At 36.5% G+C, this 21,085-nt stretch overlaps 1 protein-coding gene across 1 annotated transcript in view; it reads right to left on the bottom strand.

Moving 5' to 3' along the window:
• Positions 1-4,106: 4,106 nt before the first annotated feature.
• TMPRSS11D (transmembrane serine protease 11D) overlaps positions 4,107-21,085 on the bottom strand; it is a 54,172-nt gene continuing 37,193 nt past the window's right edge. Inside the window, exons 5-10 of the mRNA XM_045998536.1 lie at positions 19,499-19,656; positions 17,438-17,476; positions 14,227-14,404; positions 8,617-8,876; positions 7,372-7,514; positions 4,107-4,268 (exon numbers count right to left, since the gene is read on the bottom strand). Coding sequence (XP_045854492.1) covers positions 4,107-4,268; positions 7,372-7,514; positions 8,617-8,876; positions 14,227-14,404; positions 17,438-17,476; positions 19,499-19,656 — 940 coding nt within the window. The remainder of the gene's footprint in view (positions 4,269-7,371; positions 7,515-8,616; positions 8,877-14,226; positions 14,405-17,437; positions 17,477-19,498; positions 19,657-21,085) is intronic.

Genomic DNA, 21,085 nt, shown 5'->3' with positions numbered 1-21,085 from the left:
CTGGGGCTTGACCCAGGGCTTAATTTCACAACCCTGAGATCATGACCTGAACCATAGTCAAGAGTCAGTTGGTTAACCAACTGAACTACCTAGGGTGCTTCAGAAAGAAACTTTTGATTTCCCATCCTCCAACTGTGTTCTCCGCTCAAACTTTCTTTTCAATTGTTCGGACTTAAAATTTGAGTTATTCTTGATCACCCTGTTTCCCTCAGCCCCTAAATCAAGTTTAAAGATAATTTCTGCTGTTTCTTTCTATAAATATTTTCTGAATTTCAAGTATTTTTCACTGTCTTCACTATTTGCTCCTCAATCCATGTAAATCCCATCATTTCCCTGGATTATTCCAAGAGTCTTCTGACTTGTCTCCCTTCTTCTAACTTTTGTCCTGTTTTACATGATTTGTTCCTTGGTTGTGCACCAGGTAAATAAACACTATCCCAATGCTCTGCAATTCCTCTTTCTCTCAAAGGTTTTATGCTCCCTCAAAACTATTTCCTTAATTGTGGGTAGAATCTTAGCCTGGAGGGGACCATGGAAATGGTCTGTTTTTAAGCCTGACTCATGGCAGAAATCCTCCAAAACATTTCTGGTGGTGATCATCCAGCTTCTGCTTCAGTATTTCTCTTGATAAGGGACCTCTTCCTTCAAAAGAAAACTGATTCTTTCAGAAATTAATCACTAGAAGTATGCTGGGAAATGACCCGTTTTCCCCATAGGAAATTGATCAAACTGATTGATTAGAAATGAGAAGGACAGTGCTTTGGGATTTGAATTATATAGACATATGAAAAAAATAAAGAAAAACCCTATTTCGATCTGTTTGAACTGTTAAATGTTAGACAAACTGGAAAATAGCAATTGAATGATGTAAATTAGAGCCTGTGACAGATTTAGGTAAAAAAATCGGAAAAGTTCCTTGCTCCATTCTCATATAAACTATAGAGTAATTATTATCATGGCAAATCAATGCTCTGGAAGAGTCACTTTTGATATTCAAAAATATTTCTCCTGAATCTTCTAGGACCTCCATTCTTCTTTTGTTATCTTGTAATAAATACCTTACCCTTTATCAATGCATCCATCAAGTTATATTGTATGTTTATCAATACCTCCATTCTCTGGGTGTCCTAATGTAGGTACTATGTCTTATTTATCTTAATGTTCGTAGTGTCTAGTTGAGAGCCTAGAACATAGCAGGGCTCAGTAAATTTGTTAAATGAATGATCTATACTCTGTAATTAAGACCTCCAAACAGTACAATAAACAACCAATTGTTTGCTCTAAACTTTCTTGGATAATTGTCTTTCATTAGCTCTGCTTACTATTTTAAATCCAAGAGGATTCAGTTTAAACATCAAATATTCACTTTGTTTGCTTTTTTTCTTACTGGTTAGTCTGTGTTTTCTATATTCTAAACAGGGTTTTCTGTGGCATTAGTAACTTTTTTTGGCCTGAATTAGGGTGCTAGAAAATTTTGCCAGAGCTTTCAGAATGATTTTTTTTTTAAGAACTGAAAGGATTTATGAATTACCACTCTTCCCCAAAATACACAAAATTGCTTTCATGGAGTTACATAGCTCTCAGAAAGTGGAAACCATCAGTACATTAAAAATAAAGAAAAAAAGAAAGAAGCTCTTAAATAGGTGTTCTGGTATTCAAACATCTCTTCATAAAAATAAACATTTGTTAAATATTTTATTTTTAATAAATTGAATTTGTTCTATTTTCTTCTAAATAAGTACCCTATATAGCTTTCAACATATAGGAATAAAAAATATGATTATGTGAGGGCATACACACACACACACACACACACATCCATACACTAAACACACTCCTCTTGAGGCTTACTCTAAATTACCAGTTTAATGTTGTCATAGTAAAGCCAGGGAGTGTCAAGCTGGATGCTTGCCTCAGTTATAGAGCTTGATTATAAGGCAGCAGAAAGTGCCACGCCTTTAGAGTCTACTTAGCAATTCTTTTGTTGGAGATCCAATTAAATAAATTGGATCATCCTTCATAATCATAATTTCCCTAAATACTTAGGTAGGGAAATAGTTTTAAAAGAGTTTGACATAACGCAAAGAAAAAAATAAAAGAAAATGAAGTAAATAAATAAAATCTTAAAAAAAATAAAAGAAAATGAATAAGCTAAACATATAACAATTTGTTAGGTCAAGCCAAATGAAAGAAAAACAATGTAAGTGACATTCATGTAGGAAATTATAGAGACATCGTCCCTATAAATGTGTGCTTAATAGAGATTTTGTAGTAAAATGTCAATGGAAGCAACTGAAAAAAAAAGTTTATTTGGAATAAGTGTACTAACAATTTGTACATTTCATCAAGTTGGTTAAATTTTCAACTTCTTTTCCTTAAAAGTACATCACTTCTATACACAATGGAGTATTATGCCTCCATCAGAAAGGATGAATACCCAACTTTTGTAGCAACATGGACGGGACTGGAAGAGATTATGCTGAGCGAAATAAGTCAAGCAGAGAAAGTCAAGTATCATATGGTCTCACTTATTTGTGGAGCATAACAAAGAACATGGAGGACATGGGGATATGGAGAGGAGAGGGAGTTGAGGGAAACTAGAAGGGGAGATGAACCATGAGAGACTATGGACTCTGAAAAACAACCAGACGGTTTTGAAGGGGCGGGGTGGGGGGTGGGGGGTGGGGGGGTGGGAGGTTGAGGAACCAGGTGGTGGGTAATAGGGAGGGCACATACTGCATGGAGCACTGGGTGTGGTGCAAAAACAAGGAACACTGTTACGCTGAAAATCAACAAATAAAAAGAAAAGGTACATCACTTCTTATAGTTCTGTTCACAATTTTCAGAAGGAAATACAAGAAGTTCGCATCACAACGCAGGTTGAGTTCTGATACCCAGGTGTTGTGTTAGCTTTCAGAAGGGAGAAGCCCTGACACATGCGTCACCCAGCTTTAGTTAATGCGAAGATCCCATAAAAATTCAGTTACATTCGTGATTCAGACTACGTAAATTGCTGTGCCATTGAATTTTGATAGATTTTATTTATGTTCTTTGGTGATGTGTGTGTAGGGGAGAGAAAAGGAGAAATAGGAAGAGGGGGAAAAGTTCCTTTTCTAGGATAATTCTATTAAAATTATACCATTTAAACTTTCTCTTTGCAAAACAACTCTTCCCATACGACAAAATTCATTACTTGTATTTAGCTATTGAGGATCCTTAAATTCTCAAAAATGACTGCCCCTAGGTGATCTTTAGTTCTTACGATTACTCCTATTTAGTTGATATTTAGTTGTTCAATAGGAGTATTTATTATTCCTATTTAGTTGTTCAAAAGCACTGTGTAGTTGTGAGTTAGCTGAGAAGGTTGTGTAGGTGTATTTCATCAATTTATGGAGGAAATTCATTCTCTCATATAGATGAAGTATATTTTTAATACAAGCCTTCATAGAGTTATAATTCATTGGGTCTCAGTTGAGGAGTGACTGTTTTACCTTTGATCTTAAATGTCTGATATTCATCAGTTCTATGGGAGTATGTTTTTATAGGATAATTAAGATTGCTGTAGGATTGTACAGTGTCTTCACATATTTAATTCTGAGACTAATACCACCTATAAAGTATTGCATAACCAGAAATTTCAAATAAATACTATTTTTCTTGCCTCATGCTATTCTTTCTGTCTTGAATGTTACTCTGCCACTTCTTCCTTTGCGAATTTCTATACTTTGCCCCGTTTCCGTGCGACTTTTTAGAGAAGACTCCTCTGACCCTGCAGATTTGTCCAGATTCCTCTGAAGTCTACTCTCAGGGTACCTGATTTTCTCATGACTGTCTCTTACCACAACTGCAGTACAACTGTTACCTCTGTAACTAGCTTACATGTTTCCCCTGCCCCACAGCCACAATACAATGCAATATTCATACAGCTTTCTTGAGAAAACATAGGATCCGTGTAATAAAGAACAGATAGTGTTTGTGAAACCATATTATGGAACAGGATATGAAAACAGGGCACTTTTAGTCTCTTTTCCTCCTGAAAAAGAAAGTTTTGGAATTTTAGATATACACCGGCATACAGATTTTGCCACAGAGATGCATTCATTGTGTTAAACCCCAGTTTTTTCAGTTATCCAGTCACGGTAGGCTGTCACTCGGGTATACACTCCGGGCTTATCTGGCAGACCACACTGATCCCCCCAGCTTACTATCCCCACGAGGAACCAAAGCCGCCGTGAATCCTCTTGAACGAGTGGGCCACCAGAGTCGCCCTGGAGGAAACACAATGATGAAGTGTTAGGCAACCCTAAAGTCTTAAGGAGTTTATTTCTATGTCAGTAGAAGTCACACCCATTACCACAGTAAATTTAGTCTGACATTTTCTGTTGAAATATTATACCATGTTGAAATACTATACCACTTTTCAAATGAAAATTACTGAAATCCTTCGAGAACACTCGTTCCTTCAGCATGTGTGAAAAGATGAGAAGCGTGTTTCCAAGACTGTCCTCAGTTGCCTGGCTGATGGTTTCCCATCCCCGAGACTTTACCTCCTCCAGGAAGCCTTCCATGGCCTGTGTCTTCCCCCTCCCACTGTCACCTCATCTGGCTTCGGGCTGGGTTAGTTTTTCAATGCCTATGTTCCTACGTCCTGTGTGTATCTCCTTCACTGCTTCTGTATTATTTTATACAAGCACATTTTGTGTCTGTTTGAACTTGCTCCCTTGTACCAGTTCCCCTCGTGGCAGCCACACATTGCTGCCAAACTCACGGCACGGAGGATACTTATTCAGTGTCTGTTTTTCAGGCTATTCTATAAGGTCTGCCATGGAAGGCATACCTATTCTGGACGGTGCTGTATCCTAAGCTTCTAGCTCACAGGGGATGCTAAGGAAACATTTGTTGGGTGATGAGTCTTCATAGATCTCTTTTGTCTTCCCATTCATAGAACCACATGGTGTCTGATGTATAATGTATCATCAAAAAGATTCTTTGGTGAATTATCTAAAAATTATATGGCAATGAGTAAAACACACCTTATGAAATACTTACTAACCAATTATAACCAACCAATCAACATATATTTGTACATGCAGTAATCTAGGTGGGGAGACAAATTTAGTCTGTTTTACATGCTGCGTGATAGCTTAAGTGTGTGGGTTCTGGAGTTAAGATAGCCCAAGTTGGAATCCACCACTTGTCAGCCATATGACATTCAGTAAGCTGTCTAATGCTAGCTCTCTCTGCCTGAGTTTCCTCACCTGTGAATAATGTTTCTGTATGTTTAAATGAGTTTTACGTATATGACACTTTCTATACAGCCAGCATATAATCTGTACTAATAAAAGTCAGCTATTACCAAAGGTGCTTTTAGAGTAGTTTGCTGTTCATTTGACTACTCTTAGTAGCTAGCTCTTCGTACCCGCTTAGTTACTGGTCTAGATGGGGAGAAGGTCAGAGTGTGAATCACCAGCTTGCATGGCAGGCACTGCATCGAGCTGATTGGCACCTGCCTCCTCTGGGTTATGTGTTTGTGCTCCATTTAACCAGTTCTCCATGCTTTCTCATCATTGGGTTTTTGTTGCATTTTTTTCTTTCTAGTAAGTATCTGCATAATGTCTTACTAAGAGTGGGCAAACAGATGCTAAACTAAGAGGGATGTGTAATTTTTCCTGTATCTGGACAGCTTCACTGCCTTATTGTACAGTCATCTAAGCTTGTGTTCTCTCTCCTAGACTGTAACTTTGATGAGTGCTAGGAACACATTGCTGTGCCTGCACAATATCTGGTGGACAGGAAGTAATTCATACATTTTCTTGGAAGGAAGGAAGGAAGGAAGGAAGGAGGGAAGGAAGGAAGGAGGGAAGGAAAGAAGGAAGGAAGGAAGGAAGGAAGGAAGGAAACAAGTAACTGATCTCATAAGCTCTTTTGTAAAGTGCCATGTTGTTTTGAAACAAAACCTTTATGTATTGTATTTATGTATTTCAGTTGAAAATTACTTTGTCCGGAGTGGAACACACAAGGAAAGTTTCATGATGAGCTAAGGCTTGATCTGGGCTTGAGGGGAAGAGCAGAATGTGTGCATGCAGAAGGTAAGGGGGATCTTGAGGAAAGCACGAGTAAATTTTCTCTACCATGAAGACATCTCCACTTAAAGGAAAAAAGCCCATGGGTAGTTAATGGTATTTTGAAAAATTGATAAGCAGTTCTCTCAATTTACACATATCTTTCAGTCATTAAAAAACTGTTTAGTTTTGGGAAAGAGCCCACAGATTGGGATCTTTGAAAAACTGTGGAAGAGCTCCTTCTTATCTACTTTTTCAAGAATGTAAGCACTAAATAGAAAAGCCAGTAACATTTGAGGAAAGAATAAACCTGATTTTTCTGCATACAATTTGCTCCAGAAAACAGCAGCAGTTTCCTCAAGAAAGATTGATTTTTCTTAAATTTCCAGAAGTGTAATTTCTGATGGTAAGTAGTTGTTGCTTTTACTAAATGGGGTTTCAGACATTAGATTAAAATCTACTGAAGGACATAACCACACTAATATTTTAAATAGTTTAATTTTTTAAATAGTTTAAATAGTTTAATTAATTAATTAACTTATATACATATCCTTAATACTAATTAGTATTAAAGCCATGTTCTAATTACTTAAAGATTTCATAATTATTTGCATTTTTATGTTTGGTTGAAAATGACAGGCAGATCTAAATATACCTCCCCCCCCATTTGTGCTGTTTTACAGTTATGGACACTGTTGTGACTCAAATAACTAAGCTTTTTGTGTATGTTTTCTATCTTTAAGGTGCTGATATTCAGGTGTTTTTTATATTTTAAAATCGGTTATTGTCTATGACTATTAGATGAGTGATTAATTTATTTAAACCTTTAGAGTGACTGAGAGTTTGAGACTGAAATGATATATTTTTCAGAGATTGAAGTTATTAACGTCAGTGGTCATGGTCTGGGTTAACAACAGTAAAAATAGCTGAGATGGCTGAGATTTCTTTGTTGTTTAGTGCATGCCTGACATAGTTGATCTTCATCTACTCCTTCATGTTACCTAAAAAATTCTGTACTACTATTATCCCCAATTTATGGATAAAAGATTAGTTATAAAGGTTAAGGAGTTCAAATGCAGTTCTTTCTTGTTCTTGAGCTTGGGTGGTTAAACAGTATGGAATTTGGTTTCTCAAAATTAGTGTTGGATCACCTTCATAAGAGAGTTTCAATTAGAAAATCTAGATAACAAATTTTTAGAGGATCAGGGCTGTGTATTATAATTATGTTACCTCTATGCCTAGCACAGTCACAGGCTAGTAAGTACTTATAAACTTAGATAACAACGTGATAACATTGTCATGAACTTACCCGGCATGCATCCACTCCTCCTTGAGGTAGACCCGCACACAGCATTCCAGGTAAGACAGCTCCATTATAACTAACTGGTGCATTACATACATCATTACTTATTATTCTGACCCGTGCTTGCCGTAGATCTGAAACCGTGTTACCTGTGAAGTATAAAAGCAAACAAAAAACAAAATTGATGAATTAATAACTCTATGGAAATAGGGGAAGGAATAAATGTATCCCAAACACTATTTTTTATTCAGCGAAGGAGTCTATTGAAGATGACAGTAGATTCCTGCAGTAGAGTAGAATAACCCCTGTACACAGATCAATTTTATTTTCCCGCTTTATCTTTGTGATGCAGTGCCCCTTAGACCTTGAAAGCAAAACAAATCTGCTATTGACTAGTAGTATTCAAGTTATTCACTGACTGACTTGGAATGGAAAAAATAACATATTGAAGAACCTTTAATCTAGCAATTGAAAGAGAAACCAGTCTGGTTTCAAGGCTAAAGCACGAAATTATTTTATGTTGATTTTCCTTTAAAGTAGCACTGCCATTTTTGTGACTGGTACACATTTTTTCTATTTTATCACATTACTTTGGGTCGTAAAAACACAATGAGATATTGTCTAGGACAATTAAGCCTTCATATTATTCCTTGGAGATACAATCTACAACATGAGCTGAAGCATGTGGAAATTGTTAATGCTATCCTTCCACACCCTGGCTGATAGTCTCATTTTCACCATGGCCCTATTTGTTCCTTCATGTTGCTCTCATTTTTATGCCTATTTTATTTATTCAATAAACAAGAGTGAGCAATGCTTATGTATATATGGAGTTTCTTGCTCTAGAGGCAAGATTCATTTCATCTCAGAATACCTTAATGGTTGTTAATACCCTTAGAGAATACCTATCCGAAGCTTCTTTTCAATTTTTTAAAAAATTTTCCTTATAGGGGAGACATTTGAGATCTACAGAGTCTCTGGATCATTGAAGAACTCATGTTTCCTCATCACTTTAGTTTACATATCCTTAATACTATGTTTGAGAATTCCCCATAGTCTGTAGGGACATTGTTTTGCTTTGCTGAGGAAACCCAGTAATAACTAGAGCTTGGACTCTTCGAATATAAGATTGTTCCTTCCATAGAACATGTCCTTCAGGTGTTTCCTAATCTAAAAAACGTTACATAACAGCAAGTGCCAGGGGATTTTGTTATTGTTGTTGTTGTTTCTTAATTTTCCTGAGACACTTACCACCAAATTCTGAAGATCCCCATCCTGTCACATAAGCAGAAGAACCAGGTAGAATATTCTGTGTAGCCTCTGGGAGACACACCCTATGGATATCTTTGGTAAAATTGATGCCTCCATCAAGCTGGATAGCTGCAATATCATTTTCATGAGTTGCAGCGTTATAATTGTTATGGATTAAAATAGCCCTTACTCTTCTTCTCTGTTTAGGAAATGTTATCGAAACACCAAAGGTGGCAGTCCATACACGAGGATTAGATTGGCTAAAAAAAAAAAAGAAAAGAAAGTATACTTTGAAAGGGAATTTGTGAGTGTTCTGAATATTTGAATTTTGTGTTTGTCCTTCTTGTCACCAGCTAGCAACTATTTGACCAGTATCTCTTTGGTGTGTATTTCTGGATTACATAGCTAGTAATGAATGATCATTTATCTAAAGGATCTCTAAATTGGGGGTTGAATAACTCAGTGTTGCTCCTAAGGTTGAATAAAAATAAAATGTAACCACATAACAAAGTAAGAGTTTTGTGGAATTTAGATAGAGATGATACAGAAATAAAAACATATATGTCCAGGAAATAATTTTATAAGGTACAGTAACTTATGTAAGAAGAATGCTAGTTAAAAATCCTAATGAGAAAAGTAGTTTACAGTAAGCAAATTACACACATTTTTCATAATGAACTACTTTTGCTTAGGTTCTTTACAGAGAAGATTCTTTTTAAAAAATTTTTATTATAATGGGCGCCTGGGTGGCTCAGTGGGTTAAGCCGCTGCCTTTAGCTCAGGTCATGATCTCGGGGTCCTGGGATTGAGTCCCGTATCGGGCTCTCTGCTCAGCAGGGAGCCTGCTTCCCTCTCTCTCTCTCTGCCTGCCTCTCTATCTACTTGTGATCTCTCTCTGTCAAATAAATAAATAAAATATTTAAAAAAATTTTTTTATTATTTATTTATTTAAAAAATTAACATATAATGTATTATTTGCTCCTGGGGTATAGGTCTGTGAATCATCAGGCTTAACACATTTCACAGCATTCACCATAGCACATAGCCTCCCCAATGCCCATAACCCAACCACCCTCTCCATACCCCCTCCAGAAACCCTGTTTGTTTTATGAGATTAAGAGTCTCTTATGGTTTGTCTCCCTCCTGAGCCCATCGTGTTTCATTTTTTCCCTCCCTATCCCCCACAACCCTCCACCCTACCTCTCAAATTCCTCATATCAGAGAGAGCATATGATAATTGTTTTTCTACAGAGAAGATTCTAAAGATATTCTTCATCTCTTTCTTCCCTCCCTTTTTTTTCATCCAGCATGTGAATAAGAGCATGATTTTGGAAAAACTTACATTTAGATTTAAATCTTGGCCATGCCATACATTAACAGTGTTATTTAGGGCAATTTATTTTACATCTCTAATTCTCAGTTTATTTTTGCATAAAATGTGATTGTTGATATGCTCTTGCTCAGTTTGTAAGTATTGAGACAAGTGTGTCAAGCACAGTGTTTGGTGCACAAAGTAAGCATTCAATGAATATAACTATTATTTTCATTAATTAGAGTCATTATTAAGTGTTCACTTTGTATAAGAAACAGTATGAGTGTCTGGGATTAAAAATATAAATAACTATGCTATAGCAATCAGACGAAAAAAGACAAAAGGCATCTGAATCAGCAAGGAAGAAGCACAACTTTCATTATTTGCAGATGACATTATACCATATCGAGAAAACCTCAAAGACTCCACCAAAAAAACTGCTAGAACTGATAGACGAATTCAGTAAAGTTGCAGACTACAAAATTAACATACAGAAATCTGTTGTATTTCTATACAACAGTAATGAATCAGCAGAAAGAGAAATTAGGGAATCAATCCCATTTATAATTGCATCAAAAACAGGAAGATATCTAGGAATAAACCTAACTAAAGAGGTGAAAGACCTGTACTCTGAAAACTATAAAACACTGATGAAAGAAATTGAAGATGATACAAAGAAATGCAAAGACATTCCATGCTCATGGACTGGAAGAGCAAATATTGTTAAAATGTCTATATACCTGCCTCACGTTGAGGTCTTTTATCCATTTCGAGTTTATCTTTGTGTGTGGTGTAATACAATGGTCAAGTTTCATTCTTCTATATATAATTGTCCAACTTCCCCAGCACCATATATTGAAGAGACTGTCTTTTTTCCACTGTATATCTTTTCCTGCTTTGTCAAAGATTAGTTGACCATAGGGTTGAGGGTCCATATCTGGGCTCTCTACTCTGTTCCACTGGTCTATGTGCCTGTTTTTGTACCAGTACCATGCTATGCTGTCTTGGTGATCACAGCTTTGTAGTAAAGCTTGAAATAAGGTAACATGATGCCTCCAGTTTTGTTTTTCCTTTTCAACATTTTCTTAGCAATTCGGAGTCTCTTTTGGTTCCATACAAATTTTAGGATTGTTTGTTTCAGCACCTTGAAAAATGCCGGTGGAATTTTGATTGAGATGGCATTCACAGTATAGGTTGCTCTAGGCAGTATAGAAATTTTAACAATGTTTATTCTTCTGATCCAGGAGCATGGAATGCTTTTCCATCTTTTTGTGTCTTCTTCAATTTTTTTCATGAGTACAGATCCTTTATCTCTTTGGTTAGGTTTATTCCTAAGTATTTTATGGTCTTGGTGTTATAATAAATGGAATCAATTCTCTAATTTCCCTTTCCATATTTTCGTTGTTAGTGTATAAGAAAGCAACTGATTTCTGTATCCAAAAGCAAAGGAAACAAAAGTGAAAATGAACTTTTGGGACTTCATCAAGATCAAAAGCTTCTGCACAGCAAAGGAAACAGTCAACAAAACAAAGAGGCAACCCATGGAATGGGAGAAGATATTTGCAAATGGCACTACAGACAAAGGGCTAATATCCAGGATCTGTAAAGAACTTCTCAAACTCAACACCCAAGAAACAGAAAATCAAGTCAAAAAATGGGCAGAAGACATGAACAGACACTTCTCCAAAAGACTACAAATGACCAACAGACACATGAAAAAATGTTCATCACCATTAGCCATCAGGGAGATTCAAATAAAAACCACATTGAGATACCACCTTACACCAGTTAGAATGGCCAAAATTAACAAGACAGTAAACAACAAGTATTGGAGAGGATGTGGAGAAAGGGGAACCCTCTTACACTGTCGGTGCAATTTGGTGCAGCTACTTTGGGAAACAGTGTGGAGATTCCTTAAGAAATTAAAGATAGAGCTACCCTATGACCCTGCAATTGCACTACTGGATATTTACCCCAAAGATACTGATGTAGTGAAAAGAAGGGACATTTGTACCCCAGTGTTCATACCAACAATGGCCACAGTCGCCAAACTGTGGAAAGAGCCAATATGCTCTTTAGCAGACGAATGGATAAAGAAGATATAGTCCATATATACAATGGAGTATTATGCCTCCATCAGAAAGGATGAATACCCAAATTTTGTATCAACATGGATGGGACTGGAGGAGATTATGCTGAGTGAAATAAGTCAAGCAAAGAAAGTCAATTATCATATGGATTCACTTACTTGTGGAACATAGGAATAGCATGGAGGACATTTGGAGAAGGAATGGAAAACTGAAGAGGGAGAAATCAGAGGGGGGGGATGAATCGTGAGAGACTGTGGACTCTGAGAAACAAATTGAGGGTTTTAGAGGGGAAGTGGGTGGAGGGATGGGTGAGCCTGGTGGTGGGTATTACGGAGGGCATGTATTGCATGGAGCCCTGGGTGTGGTACATAAACAATGAATTTTGGAACACTGAAAAAATAAAATAAAAAAATAAACAAGAAAAGCTGGATAATCACAATTCTGGACCAATTTATATTATAAAGCTGTAGTAATCGAAACAGTATGGTACTGGCACAAAAATAGACAAAGAGATCTATAAAACAGAACAGAATACCCAGAAATGAGCCCAGAATTATGTGGTCAATTAAACTTTGACAAAGCAGGAAAGAAGATGTTCCAAGCATTTAAAATCATGAATTCCTTTGGTAATCATTGACAATATTTATAACAATGGCTTTCATTATAGTGATATCCTTTACTTAGCTTTGGTGTTTGAGTCTGTCTAGGGCTTTGAATCCAGTACAGTTTATAGTACATCCTTAATTAATGCAAGTATTTGCATTTCTGGTTCCCACACTCAAAGGTGATTAAAATCAACTAGTGCCACTTTTCTTTGGCCTTTCAGGTGGGAATAAACATTGAACCTTGAGATCCAGCCAGATTGTATTATTCTCTATCCCTAGATTCTGCCTACTTTTTCAGGTTAAAGAACATTTGCTCAATTTGCTTCTTCTCCCTTAAATATTACTATCCCTTCCTCCATTTTTTCCCATTGGAATTCTGAAAAATCTTCACTATTTGTACGAAGTTCTTTGCAGATTTGAGGGTACTGCTGCATAATATAGTACCTGTTACAAAACTGTTAAGAGAGAGTAAAGTTTATCATGGTTAGTGCACAATGTTCCTAAACCTGAAAAAGTAGGTAGATTTCGGGGGAAGAGAATAACTTAGCCTGGCTGGAGCTCAAGGTTCATGCTTTGAGAAATAAGTCTGGGTTGATTGGAGAGGAGGGCTTTAGGTATGTGGTAAATTGGATTTTAGACTGTGGATATTCAGTGAGTCTGAGAGGAAAACAGATATGGTCAGAGGCACATTTGATTTAGATCATCTTCACTTTTCTGAGTGAACATTTAGAGTTTAGTTCCCAGCAACTGTAGGGGTCTAGGATGCTCCAATAATAAGGCGTGACTATACCTAACATATTTTAGTCATCTGAGTCTAAAGTCCTTCTATTCTGAATAAGTTTATGCATCCTACTCTCCACTGGCAGATTATTAACCCTCATGTTAGCAATAGCCTTCAGTTACATCAATGAAGAATTTTTTGTAAGTTGTTTAAATTCATTTTATTTATGTTGCTCACTATTCTTGATCATTATTTTTGTGCATGTTTATCTCTAACATTAGAATGTAGGCTTCTTTAAAGTACAGGCAATTTTTAACTAGCTGCTATGGATAACACTGTGCTTATAGTAGATATTCAATAATTGTTTTGAAAGAATTAGTTAATAACATAGGACAGTCTTGGATCAGTCATCAGTCTGTTGATCAGCTTACATGATATAATGTGAAAATTTCCTACAACAATTCATTTTGCTAACATTTAACATATGTTTAGATTAATCAATTTGATCCTATCAAAAACACTAAAACATAGATAATAGTAGGTCCCTAATTTGGGGGAAAAAAGAGGCTTATAAAGATTCAATAAATTTCTCAAGCTTTCATAGCTAGGATTTAAATTAAACATTCTGACATATAAATCATTGTTCTTTACCATGATGGCATACTCTTACCTGAAACAGAAAAATAGGATTTAATTAGGAAGCTGAAGGAGAAAAAAAATATTTTTGCTATGATGGATAGGAAGAAAAGACTCATAATTTTTTTGGTATCCAATTATTTTTAGCATAATCCAATTATGTTCCATCCTTGGGGTATGGGTGGCGTTCTTCTGTATATGTCTTTCCTAGTTGTTCCCAGATGGGTAGGTAAGCTGTGGCCTCACCTTCTGAAGCAGTGAGCTGCTGTCAGGATCCACATGCTGCTGATCAGGATGCCGCCACAGTGGTGAACATTATTCACCTGTAGACTGACTTGCCACGGCCAGTCTCCTTCCTCAGCCTGAGTGCCTCCTGTGATCCTCTCCTCTGACAAAGTTATTAGGTCTGGACGGGCCCCACAGCCTAATGAGAAAAGAACATGAATGGGCTGGGAAGGTCATGATTCATTTACATTTGGGAGGTGCTGCTAGAATCTCTCCATCTTTTACTTTTCTGTGTTTGATGTGTTCTTCCCCAGAACATGTTAACCTTTCTAAAAGCATGATCAGTATGTTATTTTTTAGAGTACTTATGTGACTCCTGTTGACTGTAGACTGCATTTTAGAGAATACTTCTGAACTTGAGATGGAGGCTTCAAATTCTGGAGAGTCTTCAGAGTTCTCTGGAGTTTCTCATGAATGGAAGTTAAGATAGGTCAATGCTGGATGTAAGATCTTGGACCAAAAGTTCACTAGGAAATTTCCATCTTCTCTTTAGCTTTGCTATTCAAAAGTGTGGTCTGTGGACCTGCAATATGGGCATACCCTGGAAGTTTATAAGTTTATTAGAAATGTTGAGACTGTGTGATAATAACCCAAGGGTCTATCAGTGGATGAGTGGGTCAAAGGAATGTGTGTGTGTGTGTGTGTGTGTGTGTGTGTAAATATGTGTGTGTGTATATATATATACACATATATATGTGTATATATATACATATATATACACAGATATTATTCAGCCTTAAAAAAGAAGGAAACCGGGGCGCCTGGGTGGCTCAGTGGGTTAGGCCGCTGCCTTCGGCTCGGGTCATGATCTCGGGGTCCTGGGATCGAGTCCCACATTGGGCTCTCTGCTCAGCGGGGAGCCTGCTTCCCTCTCTCTCTCTGCCTGCCTCTCTATCTACTTGTGATCTCTCTCTGTCAAATAAATAAATAAAAAATCTTAAAAAAAAAAAAAGAAGGAAACCCTGTTGTTTGCAACAACATGGATGAACTGGAAGGTATCTGGTAAGTAAAATAAGCCAGATAAATGCTGCATGGTACCACTTATATGCTGTAGAATTTTTAAAAAAATAGTCAAATTCCTAGAAAGAAAGAGTAGAAAGTAGTTTCCAGGAGCTGGAGGGTGGAGGAAATGGGGAGAATTTGGTAAAAGTGTAAAAAAATTCAGCTATAAGGTAAATAAGGTCTGAGGATCTAGTGTGTAACAGGGTGACTACAGTTGATAACACTGTATTGTATAATTGAAATTTGCAAGAGTATAGAAATTAAAAGTTCTTACAGAAAAGGGGGCGGCTAAATATGTGAGGTGATGAATATATTAACTAGATGGAATCTTTTTGTTATGTATATATATACATATATAACAAATATATATAACAAATCATGATTTGTGTACTTTAAATATCTTACAATTTTATCAATTTTCCCTCAAGGCTAAAAAAAAATTGACTCTAAGACACACACCAGGGAACAAATGAGAAGCTGCATTCCCCTCCTTCCCAACATTATTGTGGAACAATTGACAAATATAGTTCTGTATTTTTAAAATGTATAGTGTGTGAGTTGATATACATATACATTGTTGATTACCAAGGTCAAGACAACCAACACCACCTCACTTAACTCTTGTGTACATGTGGTGAGAATGCTTAAGATACACTGTCAGCAACTTTCAAGCGTACAATACTGTCTTATTAATCATAGTCACCATGCTGTGTGTTAGATCCTCAGAACTTCCAAGAAGCTACATTTTAATGAGTGATTCCTATGTACACTGAAGTTGGCGGAAAACTGTTCTTATCAAGAAATCTCCATAGTGCTCATCATGAAAGTTCCAGTCCACCTCCATAACTCACTCTATATTACCAAATGCGCCCTCAAAGAAGAGTTACTGCAGGTCCTCAGAGTATACTTGAGGGAAACTGAGGGTTTCTAAGTATCTAAGTGAGATTTAAACATCTTAAGAGAGAAAGCCTATGAACACTCCAATGGCTGAAACTGAAATGATCATTCAGGTCCTCTCAATTCCCCTTTCCATGATTTACTTCCTTTTTTTTTTAGTCTATTATTAAGAAATTAGAAGTAAACCACCACCAACAATTTCTATTGCTCTAAAGTAGTGACACTTTTTTAAAAAAATATTTTATTTATTTGACAGAGAGAAATCACAACTAGGCAGAGAGGCAGGCAGAGAGAGAGGAGGAAGCAGGCTCACTGCGGAGCAGAGAGCCCGATGTGGGGCTCGATCCCAGAACCCTGGGATCATGACCTGAGCTGAAAGCAGAGGCTTTAACCCACTGAGCCACCCAGGCGTCCCTAAAGTAGTGACACTTTTTAATAGAACATCCATCCAAAGGCATTTTTTCCTAACAGACTTTCCAGATAGAGGGCCAGACTTTCATTTCGAATATACACAGAATGGAAGTTCCTCTGCTGCATCCTTCAACCAGATTCCTTAGTAAATTACTTAAGCATATTTTCATTAAAAAGAAGTATGAATTAAATATATAATGAAGTTGAGAAACACCCATAAAGGTAGCATTACCTTGTAACATCACTTAAGGATTTGAGATAGGCCAGCTATAGAGGTGCACTGAACTAATTTCTAACCACATTTCACCACCAGAGAAGGAAACAGCTGTTTTCTAGGGATTATATGTCTACTATCCTAGCCTGAGAGTGTACAGAATGACATTGGAAAGTCATGACTCTTCCTTTAGATTAGAGACATAAAACTGACAACACTCATAATTTTTTAATTCTACTTTTTGGTTAACTTAATAACAAAGCAGGCTATGCTGGTGGTCAGGAGGAGCCATATTAATGGTGTCCCCAAACAGAATTTATAAGTCTACGGAATTGCCACCATAGACCGGGGGTAGGAAAAGCTTCCCAAAGCTGTCAGGAACATTTTCCTGAGGTCAGACTTGACACAGAATGGGACTGCTGCCACCTCCTTCTTCTAAAAGGAGGGGAAAACCTAAACATCACTCCATGGGCCAGTGGAATCAGCAGTCTTCTCTCAACAGTCTTCTCTCAACAGTGGCCCACGTGAGTGAATTAATAAAAATAAAGATAACACCTTAGAAGCTACCTTGGCAAAGAGTGCAAATACTTGACCATTTGCTATTTGTATTTTGATAAATCGTTTTTATAAGATAATTTTGAAACTTACCTTCAGTGAAAATATTTACTGTATCCTGGTCAGTAAGTGCTGGTATTAAAAAAAAATAGAGAGTAAGATTAATAAGATCAATAAGGGTGTATATTATTTCATCTTAATTTCTTAAATGTAGTCCTCAGACAACCACCATCAGAATCAGTCAGAGGTCTGATAAGATACAGATTTCTAGGCTTCATCTTAGACCTGCTGAAAGTCTCTAAGTCGTAAGTGCCAGAAATCTCTGTGTTTACAGTCTTCCCCTAATTTATTGTTATTTATATCAGAGTTTGTGTTTAATTTCTCATCAAACACTAAAAGATACTTAAAAGCTATTTAAAAGTTATTCCTGCTCAGTTTAGTCACTCAGTTTAGTTGGGAAAACAGAAACATAAGCAAGTTGTTGAAATATGATGTGATAAATAGCATAAGAGAGGTTAGATTTTCATTTACTTGAATATATATGTAGGTATATATAGATATATCTGTATTTTACTACTGATTCTATTCTTAGTATGGCAGATATAACACTGAGCAAAACACAGGAGGTCTGCCCTCACATAACTAGAAATTAATCAAGGAATCATTCAAATCAATTCAAATGAAAGTGGAGGGGAGAATGGTGAGGGTGATCATGCTACCTGAGAGAGTTACTGAGTTACCATGGTGAGAAAAATACTTGAGCTGTATTTTGAAGACCTAAAAGGAACTTTCTGGGCAGACAAGTATTAAAAAGATATTTCAGGTGAAAGTGTAGTGGGTTCAAGTGCACGGAGATGGATGATGTTTGTGGAGTAATCGCATCGGTAGGGCTGGTAGTGCAAGCGCGTCACGAAGGGAGATGGTGTGAGCGCCCGGGCAGAAAATATGGTGATAGCAGAGAGTGAAGGTCTGTCGGTGGTAATTTAAGGTCTGCTTACAGAACCATCTTCTCTGCCCATCCGATAGCCATCTCAAACTCGGTGTGACCAAATTTACTCCAGATTTGCGGTGTTATGTTTCCTCCTTTAGGAAATGATCCCACTTCTACCAGTGGCTAGAAATCTGAAAGAGTCTCTAATTCCTCCCTTCCCATCCTTTTCACATCTTACTAGTTTTCAGATTTTGTACCTTTTAGCCTCTAACAATCTTTTTCATTTGGCTCATCCTCCTGATCCCATTTGTTTATGCTTTCCTCATCTTTTACCTTTTAGCCTCTAACAATCTTTTTCATTTGGCTCATCCTCCTGATCCCATTTGTTTATGCTTTCCTCATCTGACATCTATACAATTACAATAACCTTCAATCTGGATTCCCTGCCTCCACCTTTGCGCTTTTCAAGATGTCTATCTCCACTTTACCAGGCTGTGGTTTTTTTTTTTTTCCTAAAAATATATGTTAGATCATATCTGTTTGCTTGTTTCATTTGTTGGAAGTCATGGGAAGCTTTTAAGTAATATGGAAATTATGTTTTAAACTATTTCCTTGATCTATGTAGACAGTAGTTTGGAAGGGGCCAAGAAAGTATGACAAAGAATGATGTGGAGGCTAGTGCAGCAGTTCAAGTCAGGAATGATGTTGGCTTGGACCAGAGTGGTAGCAATGGAAAAAATGGAAATAGATTCAAGACAGGCAGAGGTACAGATATTTTCAGAGAGGAGTTAGGAATGTTGAAATACCTAATTTCCTCCTTCATTCTACAAGTATTAGATACCTTCCAATTGCACCCTGTATTCTGGGTGAGGTGGAATGCTAATTAAATGGTTCTCTGACCTTGAGCAACTATTTGCCACTTCTATAACATACCTACAGGTTGAAAATCTGACAACAGCATCTCTCATAAGGAGTGTTGAGAGGGAAAATTAATAAAAGAATTTTAGCTAGTGAAATTTACTATATGAATGCTGAATGATTCTTTAAACATTAGAATGTTTTATATTAGAGAACTATGCATTATGTCTACCTTTATAGTATATTATTTTTGTCAAGTTTAATTCCAAGGAAAGAAAATCAATCTTGTTAAATTAAAATATGAATTATCACTGGTTGAGTTGATATATTGGGATAAAATGGTAAAAAAAATTAATGGTACTTGCATGTTATCTCAGTCGAAGGGTTTATTTCCAAATTTCCAGAGTTATTCAGGATTTGGTGTAAAACAGACTCAATTCTACTTTTCATTGATGCTCCATTGTTATTTCTAGTGAATTTAAATTTCATGACAACATCTGCTATCACACCATTACCCTCCTGCCTGAAAGCCATAAATATATTAAAAATAAATATAATTTTATGCTATTCTGTTTATATTCTCTTATTGATTAAACATTAAAAAATACACTTGGAGAATTTAGCTTTAGAACAGATTCATATAACAGTGTTTGCATACTTAATGATATATAACAATGTTATTCCACAAATATGTGATTTCAAAGCATGGTACACTATATCCACCATTCAGTATAGCTGGCTTTAAAGTCAGAACTCCAAAGTTTGAATATCAGCTCTGCCATTTACTGTTCAACTTTAGTAAGTTACTTGTTTCTTAATCTTTCTCTAAGTCTCCTCACATTAAAATTGATTGTTATGAAGTTTATGTGAATTAACACATGCAAAAGTTTTGGGAAAAGTACATAGCATACAGTATTAGCTATTATTATAATATAATATAATATAATTATAATACTTATAAGTATTAGCTAATATTAGACTTAACAAAACTCTTCAAAAAAGAAACCCCCTTATCTCATTAAACAAATCTATAAAGAGAAAGATTCCAAATTTATGTGACTTAAAGACTTGGGTTAATTTTCTAGTACCCGAATGCATTAATGTGGCTACAAAGTCAAATGTAAACATTTTATCTCTATACCAGTTAGCTACACATATTCTCCACAATGAAGCTTAATAAATTGATTAAATGCTACAATGATCAAAAATCAATATAATGTCCACTTCCTCACATGTGAATTACCATGTTAATCATTGCCCCACCTAACACTGGCCATATTCATTTCTGTAATGTGCAATAGACAAATTTGTCTTTCATATTCATTCTAGGCTTCTTCCTCTCCTCTCAATTATCAGTTCTGCTGTAATATTCATTCCAGATATTAATTTAATATTTACTTAGCAAATGTTAAATAACCACTTTCTTGTGCTAGGCACTGTTCTTAGTTTCAGAAATTAACAGTGATCAAGATTCACACTTGCCATTCTCATGGATTTTGCAGTTTAGATAGAGGAGCAGACACTGAAGAAATAATTATTGCTTTCATTTCTAGCAACACAAAAGTCTAAATAATTAAAAAATTCTCCATATAGAGTACCCAACTTTTGTAGCAACATGGACGGGACTGGAAGAGATATGCTGAGCGAAATAAGTCAAGCAGAGAAAGTCAAGTATCATATGGTCTCACTTATTTGTGGAGCATAACAAAGAACACGGTGGACATGGGCAGATGGAGAGGAGAAGGGAGTTGAGGGAAACTGGAAGGGGAGATGAACCATGAGAGACTATGGACTCTGAAAAACAACCAGAGCATTTTGAAGGGGCGGGGGGTTGGGTGGGAGGTTGAGGAACCAAGTGGTGGGTAATAGGGAGGGCACGTACTGCATGGAGCACTGGGTGTGGTGCAAAAACAATGAACACTGTTACCCTGAAAATAAACAAATAAAAAAAA

Source organism: Meles meles, chromosome 2, assembly GCF_922984935.1.
Source record: "Meles meles chromosome 2, mMelMel3.1 paternal haplotype, whole genome shotgun sequence".
NCBI classification, from domain to species: Eukaryota; Metazoa; Chordata; class Mammalia; order Carnivora; family Mustelidae; genus Meles; species Meles meles.
This window is presented reverse-complemented; position numbering and strand designations above follow the sequence as displayed.